At 33.6% G+C, this 18,252-nt stretch overlaps 2 protein-coding genes across 3 annotated transcripts; both read right to left on the reverse strand.

The window, feature by feature from the left end:
* Positions 1-779: 779 nt before the first annotated feature.
* Positions 780-4,849, reverse strand: LOC100796848 (polyadenylate-binding protein RBP45). The gene is made up of 6 exons (XM_003549849.5): positions 4,378-4,849; positions 3,495-3,966; positions 1,701-1,756; positions 1,499-1,629; positions 1,301-1,397; positions 780-1,208 (listed from the first exon to the last, which is right to left on the reverse strand). Exons 1-6 carry the CDS (start codon positions 4,645-4,647, stop codon positions 1,026-1,028), a joined length of 1,209 nt encoding a protein of 402 aa, XP_003549897.1. The 5' UTR covers positions 4,648-4,849; the 3' UTR covers positions 780-1,025.
* Positions 4,850-6,591: 1,742 nt separating this feature from the next.
* LOC100817636 (abnormal spindle-like microcephaly-associated protein homolog) lies at positions 6,592-17,116 on the reverse strand. 2 transcript variants are annotated; one of them, XM_014769959.3, is made up of 22 exons: positions 16,317-17,116; positions 15,745-16,213; positions 15,549-15,634; positions 15,230-15,343; positions 14,931-15,119; positions 14,793-14,858; positions 14,405-14,461; positions 13,730-13,852; positions 13,534-13,650; positions 12,476-12,583; positions 12,248-12,383; positions 11,655-11,786; positions 11,020-11,196; positions 10,098-10,933; positions 9,600-9,777; positions 9,261-9,493; positions 8,699-8,762; positions 8,341-8,483; positions 7,846-8,035; positions 7,251-7,476; positions 7,007-7,162; positions 6,592-6,895 (listed from the first exon to the last, which is right to left on the reverse strand). In XM_014769959.3, the coding sequence occupies exons 1-22, from the start codon at positions 16,962-16,964 to the stop codon at positions 6,805-6,807; spliced, it is 4,539 nt and encodes a 1,512-aa protein (XP_014625445.1). In that variant the 5' UTR covers positions 16,965-17,116; the 3' UTR covers positions 6,592-6,804. The 2 variants fall into 2 exon arrangements, with proteins under 2 accessions (XP_014625445.1, XP_014625444.1); XM_014769958.3 differs by having other exon boundaries at positions 8,341-8,579.
* Between the last annotated feature and the right edge of the window lie 1,136 nt (positions 17,117-18,252).

An 18,252-nucleotide genomic window follows, 5' to 3' on the forward strand; every position in this document is an offset into this window, starting at 1 on the left:
TTATAATTATTCATTTAAGAATTTAAATAACTATTCATTGTTTTAATATTTTAATAATATACTTTAAACTTACATGTCAAAATTGTTATAAATATATGCAGATTATAATATTTGACATACGTAGAAAAAGACATCATGTGTTGTCTAATGAACCAATAAAATAAGAGATAACATATATTTTTATTAGTGCAATAAACAAGTGATTACAAGATATAATTTTATCATATATTATGGCTGCCAAACAAGTTTGAAAAGAGCAAAGAATGCATAATTACATTAACTATTTCGCGAAGAACTAAGTACATGTCAAATTCCTTAAACTTTGTTCAAATTTTTGTCAATCATTTTTTTCATAAACGAACTCAAAGTTAGGTATTTGTTTACAAGTAGCAACACATGTGAAACACTGGTTGGATCATTGGGCAATACATTCATATGAGGATTCTGAGGAAAAATAAACTACCAATTTTTTAAAAATAGTCCCTACAATAATATTACTTAAGTAACTCTTGAAATATTAAATATCCATCAATTTAGTTAAAATAATCAAAGACTAGTAGTAATTGATATATAAGAACTAAGATTGGATATTTTTGTTGTAGTTTAACGACTGAAGTAATACTTCTATCAAATTGAAGGGTTCACTCCCGGATTTTTACTGTCAAGACTTACACGGATGACTTGTAATAGTTTATACATTATTTAAAAGCTCGATTACAGTCTCTCTGCATCTCGTCACAATATTGCATGCATAACGCATTATACACTAGACAACACTATGACACCCCCTCAAGGTCGAGGGCACTGCAAATTATACATAACAATCAAATGTGATAACGTTCACCAAATAGTATTCAGCAAACAAATAAAATTCGCATAAAATGTAAATGCTATTAGTAATCATAAGAAACTAGAAAAGATGAGGCAAGTTTGTTCTCCACGAGACAATAAAAGAGAAGCAACCAAAACGAGCATAGCATAGCATAGGATTACAGAAGAAATCGGAAAAATTGGGGCCCAACTTCTTAGCTATATCCTATTTGCTGCGGTTGCTGGGGTGGTTGGTAATTTGCATAGCCAGGATAACTGCCATACATATTGGGATCCTGTCCAGCAGGGGCATAACCGTAATTTTCATAGCCCCCCTGCGCATATCCATAGTATCCACCACCACCACTACCATTCCACTGGTTTGCATCTGGTTGAGCCTGAAAATCATCCGACAAATCCAAATTGGTTTATTAAAATCAGTTAACACATTGCCAGATCAGAATTACGACAATTCAGCAAATTTAGTAACCTGTTTGTTTGAAGGACTTCGGCCCCATGAAAGCCGAACATTTTGTCCGCCTAAAAGTGTGCCATTCAAAACCCGCAGTGCCTCTTCTGCACAGCTCCTGTCGCATGAACATGACATGTCGTGATACAATCAGAGGACATACATATAGACAGTAATTTAACACAAGATAAACACCAAATATCTGAATGAATAAATTACCTGTCCGCAAATTGGACAAATCCACATCTCTTGCCAGCTGGAATCTTCACATGAACTAACTCCCCATACTGCCCAAAAACTTGTCTCAGATGATCATCCGTGACGTTAGGATCCAAATTCCCAACAAAAATCTGCATTAAGAAATTCAGGTCATGAACAAGCACAAAGAAGAGTAGTTTCTATATTGCAAAGAAGTACGCACAGTGGTATTATTTGGATCATGCTCGTTCTGTGCCCCTTGAGGATTCTGATATGATGCTGCATGTTCAAAGGAGAAGTAAAAAGATGGATGACATTAAACAAGGAATTTCTGGAAGCAGTCCTTGAAAAAACATGCCAAACAAAGAAAACGAGCAAAGTACATCAAGCTTCAAAGATACATGGCACAACTTTTCAGCATAATGTTACTACATTCAGTAGGAAACTTTAAATATCCCAAATTCAACTCCAGATTATTCATTCTAGAAGCATGCAAACAGATAGAGAAATTCCACAAGCAACAAATATAGGTGCCTTACACATGCACTACAAGCTTTCACCACCCTTCACTATTAGAAATGAAATCATAAGCACAAAACTAACCTCTCTTTTAGTAAAGAAGTACATGTATAGAGAAACAGCACAAGCAATAACATGGTCAGTGCCATGCACAATAAATATTCAAATATGAGAACACTATTTACTAATATAAATGAAATCATTAAAATTAAACCATGGATTCAGTTAATTTCACGAGAAAATTCAACAGAAATAGTTGTAGCACAATGCAAGGGCAGGATTTTTGGCATTTCACAATGCAGATGATATATATACAATGCAACAAACAAAATGGATGTGGAAAATGAGTGAGTCTTGATCTCTTTGAGAAAGTCACTATCTATCTATATATGCATATCTTGTTTCTTATTTCTTATAAAAATTATAGTTTTTAAGAAAGATAACATATCAGGGTTGGCCATAGAGACTGAAATGAGTGAACCAGGAAGCTGTCAAATGCTAGTTACTGCAGACTATAGAAAAACTTTACGTCATTTTAACATCTTGACACTTCGATAGATTGGTATGCCCAAAGGATTAAGCAATATAAAGGAAATTACAACTTTAATTGCAAAGTATTGTGCTGAGAAATTTAGGAAAAATGGTGACAGAATTTTGCCTTGTGACAATAAAAAATGACATGATAACAAAACCATCTGGCAGAGTGCAGTTTCTACAAAATCAAAGCACTTACCACTGGCATCCCAAATTTAATTCATCATGGACTAGAGATTGGATACTTGAATTAATAGCAACAGATAGATGAACAAAAGAAAGTAGAAAGTAAACAAGATTTGTTTTAGAACAAGGGAAAGCTAAAAAAGAAACTCAAAAATGTAGTTCTTCCAGTAATCTCAAAGGAGTAAAACTAAAGGAGCAAGGAGCAAGAATGGAGGACTGAAATGAAAGTAATTTGAATAGTTGCGCCATGTAATTTGGCTAAAAAGCCAAGCAACAAAAATATAAGTAATTAGAGGCGGAAAAGAAAATGCCACAAGAAATAATGGGCAATACATAAACAGATAACTGACCTACACAAGGCCATGCACTAAAATGGTAACCATTTCAGCTGAAATCAGTTCCAGGCTCCGAGATGACAGAGCCTCTTGACACCCTGCTTTGAGACAATGGGAGTTTTATAAGATTTTATTATTTAATATCATTTACTTGGCCCAAATTTTTAAAGGAAATTACAGGAAGAAATGAGTTTCGACTGTACATCTTCAAGAGTGTAACTGAAAAGAATTGTAAATTAAACAATAACTTCCGGGATACGCACGCAAAAGATAACTAGAGAACTGAAGAACTATATCCAACCAGTATCAATGTATCATTAACACAACAGACAGAAAGTAGGCATCTAAAGGAAAACAGATAAAAAAAAATATCTTTAAGCCGCATATCAAGCAGATATTTGCATGGAAATGGCAAGCACGTAACAAATATTAAGGAAACAAACCTTTTGGCTGAGACTGAGTGCTAGGGTTTTTATTAGAGGCTGGTCCAATTCGCATGGGCCTTGTTGAACAAAGAACCCCTTGCATTTCACTCATAGCCCTAACCTGTTCACTCTCATCTCCAAACCTAACAAAACCATAGCCCTTTGTCCGTCCAGTTAACCTATCAATTACAACTTTGGCCCCCTTAGCTGAAGGATATCGTGCCCGAAATGTCTCTTGCAGAAGATAATCCGTAACATCTGCAGCCAGGTCTCCAACAAATATGGTGTGATCCGGGCTGTCATCATGACGCCTCTCACCTGCACTAAAAGTTGCCCAGTTCAATCTGAAGTTCTGCCCGCCATTCGGCATAATGGTGCCATTGTATGTTTGAAGGACTCTCTCGGCACCAGCTCGACTAGTAAACTCAATAAACCCATATCCCTCCGATTGACTAGTTTGTTTGTTCCTAATGACTTTAACTGAAGCCAGCTGCAGGAAATCAACATTCATCAGTAACTAATATTCAGAATGACCTTGAATCACCAGCACACTTTTAAATATTAGCAATATTTTGACAATTTATCATATAAATAACAATCCACCTAAATCAATCAAATTCTCCCAGATTATGCAATTAGCAAAATCTCATAATCATAAAACAAGAGTTTGACAACAGAGAACACAAATCTGCATAAAAAAAATCTCAAATTTACATCTTCAAAAGAAAAAGAAAACAGTATGAATCTCCTTTCTCGTCCACATAAGTTTCTTGATTGGACAAATACCCTCGCAAAAATTGAAGAGTAATTCGATTTCGATCTATTTTAATAATTCTAAAATCATGCGATAGTAGTCTATGAAAGATTAAATGGAAAGAATGAATCTTTAAAAAGAGAATACCTCGCCGGTGTGTGCGAAACAGGTATAGAGATAATTTTCGTCCATCCAGTACTGCAAATCGCCGATCCAGAGGGTACGGACCTCATCGGCGCTGGTGGGTTGCGGAGGAGCTACCGATTGGGACGGAGGCTGGGCCGATGGGGCCCACATCTGAGGGGGCTGAGGCTGCGGCGGCATCATCATGTAGGCTTGTTGTTGTTGTTGTTGCTGTTGCTGTGCGTATTGCTGGTTCGCTTGTTGGGCCATGCCGCCGGGTCCAGCCTGCATCATCTTCTTCAATCTCAAATTCACCAATCCACGCACACACACAGAGAAAAGAGAGAGAGAGAGAGAGAGAGAACAAAGCAAAGGCAATGAGGTATGTGAGACTGTGCTTTAAAGAAAGAGTGGTTGAGACTCAAACCCTAACCTCGAACCGTGTCCTTCTTTCTGTCTCTTGCCACGGATACCTATTTACTTTTTCTTATGGAACAATATCTTTTCTTTTCTACACCTAAATATTGAAAATTAAAATTATCTATCTTTTATATTTTTATCAATTTTCAAATTGTATATAACTTTTTTCTGGAAAAATATATAATATTAAAAGCTATTTATTTTTTTTATAATCGTTTCCTTCGCGTAAGGAAAATGTTTTTGGTATAACCAAATAAATAAATATATATATATATATATATATAATGAAATTATACCTATATAATTTAAATAATTATTACACTCATTTAATAACTTAATACAAAATATTATTTTTATCAATCTAACTGTATTATATTATATATTATGAAGATGTTAAATATTATCATAATTAAATATTGATATATAGATAATTAAATGGCCTTATTTTAGTATATTTTAAAATATTTATATTACTTCGATTTTAATATATACAAATGAGTTATTAAATAATTTTTTATTAATATAAAATTTTATATATATGATTTATGTAAAAATAATTTTAAAAAAATATTATTCAATTAAAAATTATTTAACGATGTAATTATTATTTAAGTTACATTAGCGTAATTTAATTTTATATATATATATATATATATATATATATATATATATATATATATTCTTAACTTCATATCTATTTACTTTCGACAAAGCAAGTTATTGATGAGAAAAAAATCAATAATTAGTATTCTGAGATATATCTATAGGATTATTGAGTTTGTTTCTTTCAACAGCTGAATTTCTTGTTTTAAAGAAGAACCAGATCCATATATAAATGTATTTAGATTTTGTAGAGTTGGTTAATAAACTCCATGCCGGTTATAATTCAACTTTCGAAAATTTATAAAGAATTATGTTTATATGTGTTAAATTTGAATCGTAAAGGATTGTGATCCTTGAACAATTTTACACAAGTCATTATCTAGAGTTGGAAAATAAACTACATGCCACTTTTGAACATTCCAAATCTAAAAAAGAAAAACTATGTGTATATTTGTTAAATTTTAATTTAATTGTAAAGGACTGTGATCTTTGAACAATTCTACAAAAGTAAGCCAACAATTAGTTATGCATTATTTCGTTCATTTTTTTTTATTGAATCTCTCGATTCATCTATACTTTTTTTTCCTACTAGAAACAAGCATTATTATTTATACTTTATTATCAAAGACTTTTTACCAAATGAACCTTCTAATTATTTAAAGGGTTAAAGTTTTGAAAAAACAAAAGAAAATAATTTTAAAAAGGTTTAATTTCTATAAAGTTAATATAAAAATAAATAGACTGTCAATTAGTTAAATTTTTATTAAATAACTTTTAAAATAATTATTATAAAAATTAACTAACTTATCATATAACAATTTATTGTTAGGTGATGGAATAAAAATTCTTTAAGCAGGTAGTTTGTGGAATATTTTTCCTATTTTAAGATATAAATTTTTAATAAATGTAGTCTTAATTAATAAGAAAATATTAGTTAATGGTGAAACATTTTAAAAAAGAAAATGTTTTTGCATAATTAAAGTGAGAGAACTTTTACTCTGTTATTTAATTTTAGACGAATATTTTTTAAATACACATGAAAAAATAAATAAACGATTATATTATCAAGACATTTGAAAAGTTTTCTTTTTTTACAATTTATGGCTTGATTTCTTCTTATTTTCGTTGGTTTTTTATTCTTAAGACTTGTCAATGTACGGTGTTAGGCTTGTTTTGGTTTCAAGAGCAATATCCTTCGGATTTTTGGAACGTTGATGATCACAAAGCTCTCCTTCAAGCTAAATGATAAAATGTGTATCAAGTTACAAGAGATTAATCATAAAACATATATAAAAAAAAAAAAAAAAAAACTCATTCCAAATCCACGAGATGAGGAAAGAATGTAAATTAGAAGCGCACAAACTTTGACCTCCTTGCATATATATTCTACAATCGCACATCAGAACTTGATGGGGGGAAAAAAAAGTTTCAAGCGCTTGTTATCAGCTTCAGAATCTCAGCAGCCTCCTTCAATCTTCTCTCTCTGTTTTCTTTGATATGCCTAGGAGCCCTAGGATTTCTGCATTGCCTCAAAACAAATAATAGAAAAACACAAGCTCCCCGTTAGATTTTCATCAACAAAATTGGCATTTCGAAAACTAATCCTCTAATCAAGCAAGCAAAGACTGACCTTTTCTCGTAAATTCCCTTCCGTGTAAGGTCCTCAACAAGACTGTGCAATCGTTTTAGCAGGGCAGGGGACTTGAATATTGTCTCAAGGCCTACCCGAGTTGAACATATCTTCTTCAAAAGTTCAGAAGCAACGAAATAGCCCTCATTTTTATTCCTGGAAGAAGTTTTGAAAAGAGTTATAAGAACACAGAATCCTATACATCAATTTCCAACTGCTAATTACAACTGAATACTGAAACAACCTCAATAACTCCAAGACAATTATCTGAACAGAACTACGACTCTGGATCAACACTTGTAGTAGATGAGGATAGCGAGCGAGATTTCGGAGAGTTGACAAAGCATGCTTTAGAACCTCCTGGTCAGGTATACTCCGGCTGACTGTTTGAATTAGCTGCAACAAGGTGTTGATAGCCCCTGCAGCCACAAGTTCTTCACAACATTTCTTAGAATGTCCTGTAGCCATATCTGTGAAAACACAGACAAACAAATGACAAGAAAGAATGAACACCATCACTTGTGAGGACTTTTTCAATGAACTGCTGCTATATAACAAAGTGAAATAAGAATGAATAAAAGTGAAATGGCATCATCACTATCTTGCCAGGAAGAGAAGGGATACCCTAAATCACATGAAATGCAACTACTATCGGCTACTTTAAAGTCTTCGGCCACCTTAATAAATGCTAAAAACACCAACGTTTACTCATTTGTGTCATGCAAATTATAGTTAGAGCACATATTTAAAGAAATTAAACTGCATGTTTGTGAAGCCATCTTAAAAAATAACAATGGTAGCAACAAGATCTAAATAAAACATTGTAAATGAACTCTCACCCAATGTTGAACAAGTATGAAGGATGTTACTAAGACTCTTCATATTAAGTAGCTCTGAAAGCGCTGCCAAGAGTCTGTTTATGAGACGCTTGCTGTCATCCACATTTCTAGCAGACTTCTGCATCCTCAAACGCAAATCCAATAACTGTTCTTTTGACTCTTTACGTACAAGGTAACCTTTCCAGTGGGACTACAAAAGTTCAGATAAAAAGAAGGAAGATTAAGAAGAAAAAGAAAACCTAGTAAAAAGACAGTAAACATAGATGAAAATTTGGCAAAAAAATAATTACAATCATCATCAGTAACTTCATAAAGGATTTCATTGATCCATCTAGTAGTGAAATATATGTATCATAAAAGTAAATATTAAGGGAAAGCGGAAAGTAATGTTATTTTCACCTTCTCCCCTCCCCCCAAACTACCACATCTTTGTATGTGAACAACCAGAAAAAACAAAAATACAAAAGAACTACAGTGTAGTATAAAACACTATACTTGGATGACAATAATACGATGTTTCTGAATAGTAGCCTTTCGCCTGGCTATCCACCCACGAGCACAAGACTGAATAACAATGGCAGACTTTGTCATCAATTTCTGTAACAAGAGACCCTTCCACCATCGTTGCAATTTCACAACTGAAAGCAAAAATAGTTCCAGTTGAAAACTACGACAGCCAAATGGTCTTGAAATGTAGCCAGCAGGAATGACTTCACTTAGGTTAGAAGTACCACCTACATCAGGATAACAAGAGATAATAGTATATGCAGTAAATGTATAACCACTAGTAAATCATGTATTTACAAGCCTAATGAGATTATGCATAAAACACTCGTAAAATATGAATATTTACCTAAATTCCAATTTTGAGTTAAATGCCCCCTAATATAGCATTGAATCACCAATGCGGCATCTTCCTGGCAAATGGCAGTTTAGAGGCTTTAGTAACACATAAGAACAAAAAAAAAAACTGAAAACAAATGAAAATTGGGCAGTAGTTACAAGCAGTAGCAGCATCATAAATTCATAATGGTTTAATAATTAAAAAAAAAATTTAGTGCGTATTTGGTCGTGTTTGTAAAACCAAACTATAGTTCAGACAAAAGCATGTACCTCATAACTAGTCCAAAAACTAATTTTGGAGTTCTCAACAAGAAACCAAACATGCTATTAGACCGACTTAGTTCAACCCCAAAACACAATTTGCTCCCATTCATTGTTTCAGGGGCCAACGATAGTATATATTCTATAAAATATCATATATGCTTCTGCTCAAATTTCCCCAGAAATTACAATATCTTTAATTCAATAATATTATTTGACTCCAAATACCCTGAGCATGTGAACTGCAACAACAATCAAAATACACAGGCACTACAGCATAGCATATCATGATAACAACTAGAATATCATACTTGGATGACATGTTGTCTGAAAACAGTGGCCTTTCGCCTGGCTATCCACCCACGGGTACATGACTGAATAATGATGGCTGATTTATTCTTTAGTTTAAGCAACAAGAGACCCTTCCACCACCGTTGCAATTTCACAACCGAAAACAAGAATAGTTCCAGTTGAAAACAACAAAAGCCAAATGGTCTTGAAATGCAACTAATAGGAATAGCTGTGTATGACTTGGAAGCACTACCTACATCACCAAAACATGATATAAAAGTATTAATGAGAAAATGTGAAACCACAACTAAAGCAAGAAAATGTTAGCTACAGTAAACATTAAATAATTAAATAATAACCTAATAGCTGATTCCGAGTTAAATGCCCCCTTATAAAGCATTGAATCTCCAAAGCAGCATCTTTCAGGCAATTGAGAGCCTTCTGACACTTCAAGCTTCGAATAGCACACTGGATCTTTACTGCAGCATCTCTTTGGAACAAGAAGTCCCGCTTCACTAGCCAACCACGACAATGCCTCTGAAATCATTAAAGCAAAGTAGCAAGTTGCATAATATTCTATACCTAAAGTTCCAAATAAATGTAAGGCAATTTTGAAAATTCAAAAAAATAGCCCTAAAATACAAATTAGTAATTTCTACAGAAGAAACATAACATTGAGGACAATTCAACAAAAGGTAGAAGATGCACTCAGCCTTGTATAAGTAGCATCTGTACACAATAATGTTATGGAAAGAAGTAACACCTCATCCACTCATTAATTTCTTCATGCCAAACTGGAAAGTCATGCAAAATAAATGAAGATAAATATGATTATGAAAAGCAAGCCACTGTCTTACTTGAATTTCAACAATGTGATTTCTACGCGCACAAGTATCCTTTCGTGCAAACCAGCCCCGTAAGAAAGATTGAATAACAATAGTTGCCTTAAACTCGATTTTGAAGTGCTTAAAAGCCATCGCACATCTCCACATTCGAAAGTACGATTGAATTTTTATGACAGCTTGAATCTGATTCAAAAAACTTTTTCTCAACAACCACATACGGAAATTTCGTTGAATTTTAGTAGCAAAGAGGTGATTACTATGCGCACAAGCATTCTTTCGTGCAAACCATCCCCGTAAGAAAGATTGAATGACAACAGCTGCCTTATACTCAATTTTGAAGTGCTGAAAAGCATTTACACATCTCCACCTTCGAAAATAAGATTGAATTTTGATGACAGCTTGAATTTGATTTGAAAAACTTTTTCTCAACAACCACCTACGGAAATTTCGTTGAATTTTAGTTGCAAGCAGGTGTTGCTTCTGAGTAGATTTGCAGCATATGAACCTTTTCCATGCAAGCTGAATGATAATTGCTGCATTTGTTTGAAGATCAAAAGTGACTTTCTGTTGGGAACAATTTAAAGATTTCTCTTTCTGATCTAGCTGATGAATATATCTAGATCGTGCCAGCCAACCACGGACAAATTTCTGAACAGTAATAGTAGCTGCCACCATATCTGAAATCATGAGATCAGGACTTGTACTACATTCTTGCTGATGCCTCCGATAGAGCCAACTCCTAACTGCTTGCTGGATAAGCTGTGCTGACCTCTTCAACCTCAAAAATGAATGTCTATGAATGAAAAGCATGGCATATCTCTTATATGTTTCTGATTGCTTCAATATTTCTGGTTGATTGAATAAGCAAGACATGCCAATAAGTAATGAAACATAACACCAACAAATGTTTGAGACAAAGTGATAAACTGCATACCACATGAAGAGTCACAGACTTGAACAGTTGATAACATCATGCAGACTGACCCTTGCCTCACTTGTAGCCAAGCTCTGAAACCAGTTTGCAAAAAGGTAACAGCATTTATCATCTTCAGAAACTTGCGCCGTGCAACCAATCCTCTGAAATGCAGTTGTATTGTTCTTGCAGCATTTTCTGAAAATGTGAAGTACCAATTGTTAACAAGAAAACAAATACCATCGACAACACAAATTTTGCATGCAATTACAGCAGATTAATAAGCAGTAATAAGAGTAAAAAACAATCATACCACTCTCTTTAACTAAGCAATGCCCGGAATAAAGAAAAAAGTTCAAAGACTGTATTTTCCATGTTAAAAGCACAGAAGTCTAAAAGCCTGTTTGAATTCTATTGCAAATATGCTCATTATCATTGCAAATCCCACCCAATTCCATTGTAAATAAATAAAATTAGGATTGATGGGAGTTGAACTAAGCAATGCTTCTTATTTTCACTTTTGAGTGTTTCAGGGATAATAATCAAGAAAGTAACAATCAATTAGATCTAATAATTTTTTCACTGTTTTTGTAAATGTATTTATGCCTGTTATGGTGAATCGTAGCGAATAGGATTATGCAAGTCTGATTAGTTACCTCTTCTAATGTTGGTGCTGCATTCAGTGGTACTGGATCTCTGCAAATTAGAGACAGCAGGTTTGTTGATACAGTTTCTTTCAGCCATATCTTGCCACCAAGCTTGGATAGCCTTGAATTTTCTCGCACCATCTATGCTAATCATAAAAAGATTTTGATCAGATTTTCATGAAATGAAGAAAGAAAACTAATTATTTCGTGAATAAGAGCAAGCCATTGTTATAATTAATTGTTTTGGGACACTAATATAATCACATCGAAAATATATTGCCACAGAACATGTGGCAGATTGTTGTCTACTCAGCCAACTATCAAGCAATGAAATAACTGAAAATGGGCTAGCATTAATTCCTGGACAAAATCTATATAAAGGAGATCATATATTTTAAAGATAAAGCCCAACTGATCTACTACTGTTTTAAATCAAGATGAATCATTTTCACTTTTATTCATGATACTAGACTTTATAAAAGTAAAATTTATTCCATATATCAAAACCAAATTAATTAATATATACATAGAAGTAGAACAATAAGCACAAAACAAATGGCATGCATAAATAATTAAAGTTCACATCACTAGAGGCAACAAACCTTCATTTCCATGCACATCAGAAGCATCAGGCTTTTGTATTGATTCAGAATTTGAAAGGCATCGCAGCAACCTCAAATGTCTATGGTTTGGACTTTGGCAGTCATAACCCAAGAGCTTATGGAAATTTAAGTGATCCTGAAAAGGAAGAAAAGAAAGGAGATACAAATCAACACAAATTCCAGGTTACAATAGCAGCAGGATGTGACCATAATCTTTATTCTGTTTACCAAATTTTTCTTAACAAATAATTGGTTTGCTAGGAAAACCAACAAAATCACCACACTTCGATCACTGCAAGCACCATTATGTTGAAGTAGCTCACTAATTTGAAGCACCTGAAGAAAAATATACCAAAATTCTATTATACTGCCAATAGTATCAAGTGAGATAAACCATATGTATAATTTTATTTTATTTTTTGCTTTGAGTTACACACAAGTCCAACTATATTAATTGTGCTTTGTGACACAAAATTGAATGTTCTACAATTAACTTCACTATTGATAGAGTGCTGGACCATAATGTGGGCCCAAATTCTGAAAGGCCCAGAATTTGGAGAATGTATGTTTGTAAGATGAAGAAAACAAGTGAGGGTGAGAATTAGGAGAATGCTGAGTTGGCCTGTTGGATAGGGGTGCAGGATAAGAATATAGAGGGGGAAAAGGCAATTGTAGAAGTTGGTTATGCATTTTAGCTTTGATTTAGAAACACTTTTCTCTAAGGAGTTGATGCTCTGGTTCAAGTAATAAAGAGTCCAGGCTCCTTTTTTGGTTCTTAATAAAAATCACATACCAGTATGTCTTCCTTGTATTCTATCAATTACAAATATACTATAGGAGTTCATATTGAAAAGTTGAGATGAATTCACTATTGACTATAGGCATATTAAGCATATTTCACATGCATGCATAACTAGGAAAATGACCATTATTAATTTATTATCCTTAATTAGCCCAAAGTTTGATACTTCCCAAACCCATATTTATAATCAAATTTTAGCGCATATTTTTGTGCAGCTTGTGCTTTGTCCAGGTTTAATCCTAATAGGCTTCAACTGTTCAACATGAGTGTTAGATATACAAAAAAAAATGTTCTTCACAAAAGGAATTATTCGAAAATTTAATTAGTCTGAATCACTAACAGGTATTAGAGTACATCAATGACCAGTTATAAAATAAAGTAAACGTTTTGTATCACTGTTTTCAATTTAAAGAGATGTGACCATGTCTCGAAAACAATTTCAGCATGCATGCAAGTACATATTTACACAAATTTGGGTATTTACCTCTGGGAAGTTCCCCAGTAATGTAGTCAACTTTTGGGATAATATAAAATTATATAGTGCATCTGAATATTCATTCACCGACATAATTGATGCCTTGCCACTTTTCTTATTAACTTCCTGTAAATTAATGAAAAATAAAGCTTATGAACAAGATGTTATCATCAGCAGTCATCAGGAATCTAAAGAAGTTAAAAACCTTCAATGAACAGGAATTATGAAGTTCTTTCTGGAAGTAATAATCAAGTAGGCACCAGATAGCTTTGCCATCAACAAGGGAATGAAAATTGTCAATTGCACAATCATAATTGTCACAAACTGCCTGCAAAATAGGAAGAGCAAGGTTAAATATTTTCTAATTGTCACGAATTGCACAATCATAATTGCCACAAATTGCCAACAAGGATAATTGTCACAATCAAAAGGAATATTTTTCTTAATTAAATACCAAGATCATGCAAATTACAGATGCACCATCTGAAGCTCAAGCAAGAAAGTAAAACTAAAATCCTGAAACAAAGTGTAGCAGACCAACCACTGTCAAAGAACAACTAGTTATGGAACTGTATGCAACTAAACAAAACAAATTTCCATTTATCTAACTACCCACCAACACAGCATCATTTAGACACACGTTACAGTTAATTAGTCTGAATCTAATAATGAGTAATAAGGACTAAATCCCTAATTGCCATCTAATAATAAATAAGAGAATAAAACATAACCTAACAACAAATGACTAAATCAATACAAGCATTGAGATGAATTTGGAAGAAATATTATGTTCAACAATACTGATTAACCTCATCCAAAACCAAAAAGTAAAACATCCAGGAAAATTACTGTGCTTTTATGAAAGTACTCTAAGATGTACCTGAATCCAATTCAAAAGCAATTCCATAGAACTAGAATTTGCATTGTTTATGAGATCCTGTAAGATGGAAGAAAAATCACAGCTCAAGTATATTAGGAGTTGTGAGCTTAAAGAAGAAAAGAAAGTGTAGATATTTTTTATGGATCTATCTACTCTAAAGTGAACAACTCACTTTATTGGGTAAAGTGGATGATCTCAATCGTATACGAGAAGATGAATGGTCAATACTACATGCACATGCACATCAAATCATGGATATGCTATAATATCAACAATTGATTTTCTCATCAACGATTCAGATTACTTACTTTACCTTAGAGGAGCCAATTATTTCTTTTATAATTTATAACTAAATCAAACTACAAAGCTCATCTAACATGGAGCATACCGTGTCAAATCCTCGAATTTTTGAAATTTCCCCAACTAGACTTGTTTTATCAACCAAAAGAGGTAGCTGCAGGTTAAATGGCAACAAAACTTTCATTGCTGTCTAGGTTATAAGTTAATAGTAAAACAGAAATGCCACCTGCAAATGAACAAACATATTCCACAGCAAGGAAAGTGTAAGTTCTTTGTCTCCATTAACAATATCCTCTGCCACAATCATGATGCCATCTTCATCAAGTAGTGACCCACCAGAATGCCTAATATATTGTAGGACAAGACCACAGTTTGCCAATTTTTTCTTTGGAGTATCAGAGGGAACTACGATTTTCTGTCCACACAATGATGATGCATCACAATTCTTAACTAATTGGATTATCTAGACAAAAGTGTCAAATATGCTAGAATCATCTCCAGCATATGAAAATATATACAACCTACCATGAGGATTGAAGAATCATGCTGCAAGAGCTGAATTGCTCTACACAATTTCAATCCATCTTGGAGATCTACAAATAAATCTCTGACCCTAAAATCATACTCAACAATAGGTTCCTACAAAATCACAAATCAGTCAAATAAAACATATCTTGAACTTAATACAGTGAGCTGCCCAAGACACTTCTACTGTTGTTATATAATGTGCAAGACATCCAAAAGAGAGTTGCCCACATCCATGTGCAAGCTTGCGCTTACTCGCATATCTTGCTGAAAACCTCACTCAAATAAACTAGCATAGCATATGGAAGGAATAACTGACCTGTTGATGAGATAATTTGTAACCTAAAATCACCAAATGTGTTAGAAGATTGCCTTCTCCATGCATTACATCAGACGATAGAAATTCTAATTTCCAACCAAAAAAAAAAAGAAGAGAAAAGTCAAACTACAATGTCGAAGCTGCTGTTACAAAAATATTAACACAAAATAGGACTAAAGCATGAAAGAAGACCCACCATGAATCAGCTGACTACTTGATTTAATCCAGGATTCTGGTTTTAATAACAAAGGGGAACCCCCATCCAACCCATCAATACCGTACTCCAGTGGGAGGTAACTCTGGCATTTAGCTTTATCCAGGACAAGCACAAGTAACAAAATTCTCTTCAAAATCACATTCCCCAAATTCTCATAGTAACCCGACCTATATACACTTTCAACCATCTTATTATAAGCATACTCTTTAGCTAAACCCTCATGTGAAAAAAATAGCTTGTCAATGACCATTTTCAAGAACACAACATCCTGATCAGAATCAACATCACCATTCAACACCAAGGAGTCACCACCAAAAATTATATACAATCCAATCCGCAGCCAAATAGGATTATAACACATGAGAATTCTCGTGGCCTTAGTCTTCAAGCCTACATCAGTTACTATAGGGCAATGCGCCTTCATATTGAGCCTTCCTTCGTCAATAGTCTAAGAAAGGAAATAGACAGATAGTTGAATAACTAAACTAAGGACCGAAATGGACACAAATTTGATGCGAAGTCTATGGCAATAAATGGAAGAGAAAACAAACCTTGGTGACGCGATTCATTTGATGGAAGATCTCTTTACATGCTGCGAGGCTGAGATAAACCCTCATTCGCTGCTTCAAATCGTCGAAACTGCACACGTCCTTGAGAGAATCACTGAGTTGCGAAAACGAGGAATCAGGAACCTCCGCTGCAGTGGCGGCACTTTTCTTAGTGGACCAGGTCTTCCTCTGGCGCTTGGGAGTTCGCCAAGTGGAATCGACGCCGACAACAGAGGTTCCCGGAGCGCCGTGTCGCTTGCCGTTGGTGGCGGGAGCGGGGGCGGCATTGGAGGCTGAGAGGTGGCAGCCGCAGGAGGTAGGGTTTTGGAGGAGGAAGTTGAGCCAGACGGAGAGGGACTTGGAGAGGGATTTGAGGGAGTGTTCCTTCTTGATTTGAGCCTTGCGGGAGGACTGGAACTGCTCCAATTGGAAGGCCTTGAGTTTCTTGGAGGCGGCGGTGGATGATTTGTTGGGGCGGCGGTGGAAGGAGGAGGTGCCGTGTTTGGAGGCGGTGAAGAATTGGGTGGCGGGAGATTTGGCGGCGGTGAGAGAGAAAGGGGGGCGTCTGGGGGTTGTGAAGTTGGAAATGTCCTTCAGAAGCGACGAAGAATGGAGAGAGGGAGAAGGAGAGGGAGCCTCGTTGCAATCCATGGCTGTCTAGCGTTGGTCGGAAACAAAGGGAAAGACAAGTCCACGATTCTCTTCAAACTGTGTTTTGAATTTCGAATTTCAAATCTTATGACCATTTGCTTTCGCACCTAAAGCACTGCCTACTGTATTTTTGTAATTTACACTTTTATACTATACTCTAATATTATCAGCCTACGCGGTACACATTACTCAAGTTAGCCATAAACTTATGTGGGAAAAAACGCAATATTTAATAGTCATTTTTTAAATTGCTAATAAATTCGTTTTTAAAAGATTAAAATTTAAAATTTAATCTTTAAAAATGTAAGAAGTCGAAAAATTTATTAGATCGTTAAATTTTGTTTATTGTTATTAATAAAATAGTCTATGTGATACATAAGAATAAATTTGTCACAAAATTAATTATCAACTTAATCATACTAAATAGATTAGACAAAATGTCAGTAAGTTATCATTATTAAACCTAAATATCGGTAATTTTTTGTTAGACAAAAATGTTAGTAATTTTTTTTGAATCAAAATATCACTAATTTTTATTTTGGACCATAATGTCACAATATTTTCATTGGACAAAAATGTCAATAAATTATCATTATTGGACAAAAATATCATTCATTAGTAATTTTCTATTGTATTAAAATTTTTGGTAATTTTTTTATTGAACGTAAGTGTCAATATTTTTTTGTTAGACCTAAATATCAATATGTTTCTATTAGACTAATTTGTTAAACCTCACATGTTTATTAGTAAACCAAATATACTAATATGATTATATAAAACGTTAAAAAAATTACTGATATTTTGATACAATGAAAAATTATTGATATTTTGGTTCAATAATGATAATTTACTAACATTTTTGTTCAATGAAAACATACTGACATTATAGTAAAAAAAAATTATTGACTTTTTTGTCCAAAAAAATATTTACATTTAGGTCAAATAATGATATTTTCGTCCAATTTATTTTAACATCATCACATTGACACTCAATTTTGTGACAATTTTATTCATGTGTATCATGTAAGTTATTTTACTAATGGTAATAAATAAAAATTAACGGCCGGATAAATTTGTTGTACTTTTTACACTTTCGTAAACTAAATTTTAAATTTTAATCTTTGAGGAATGAATTTATCAACAATTTACATATTTTAAAATAAGAATGACTATTTACCCATTTTAAAATTAACTAATTGAGTTGTTTTTTTAAAGAACTAATTGAGTTTATAAATCAGCTCTTGTATATTTTTCTAAAGTTAATCATTTTTTTAAAGGTTCTAAAATT

Source organism: Glycine max, chromosome 17 (assembly GCF_000004515.6).
Source record: "Glycine max cultivar Williams 82 chromosome 17, Glycine_max_v4.0, whole genome shotgun sequence".
Lineage (NCBI taxonomy): Eukaryota > Viridiplantae > Streptophyta > Magnoliopsida > Fabales > Fabaceae > Glycine > Glycine max.

Coding starts and splice junctions, on each gene's coding strand:
- LOC100796848 (XM_003549849.5), bottom strand. CDS start 4,647: ATGATGCAGGCTGGACCCGGCGGCATGGCCCAACAAGCGAACCAGCAA. Junction 3,967..4,377: donor GTTTCGCACACACCGGCGAG/GTATTCTCTTTT, acceptor GATTTCCTGCAG/CTGGCTTCAGTTAAAGTCAT. Junction 1,209..1,300: donor GAAGTCCTTCAAACAAACAG/GTTACTAAATTT, acceptor GATGATTTTCAG/GCTCAACCAGATGCAAACCA.
- LOC100817636 (XM_014769958.3), bottom strand. CDS start 16,964: ATGGATTGCAACGAGGCTCCCTCTCCTTCTCCCTCTCTCCATTCTTCG. Junction 13,651..13,729: donor ATAATTCCTGTTCATTGAAG/GTTTTTAACTTC, acceptor ATTAATTTACAG/GAAGTTAATAAGAAAAGTGG. Junction 7,163..7,250: donor ATTGTCTTGGAGTTATTGAG/GTTGTTTCAGTA, acceptor AACTTCTTCCAG/GAATAAAAATGAGGGCTATT.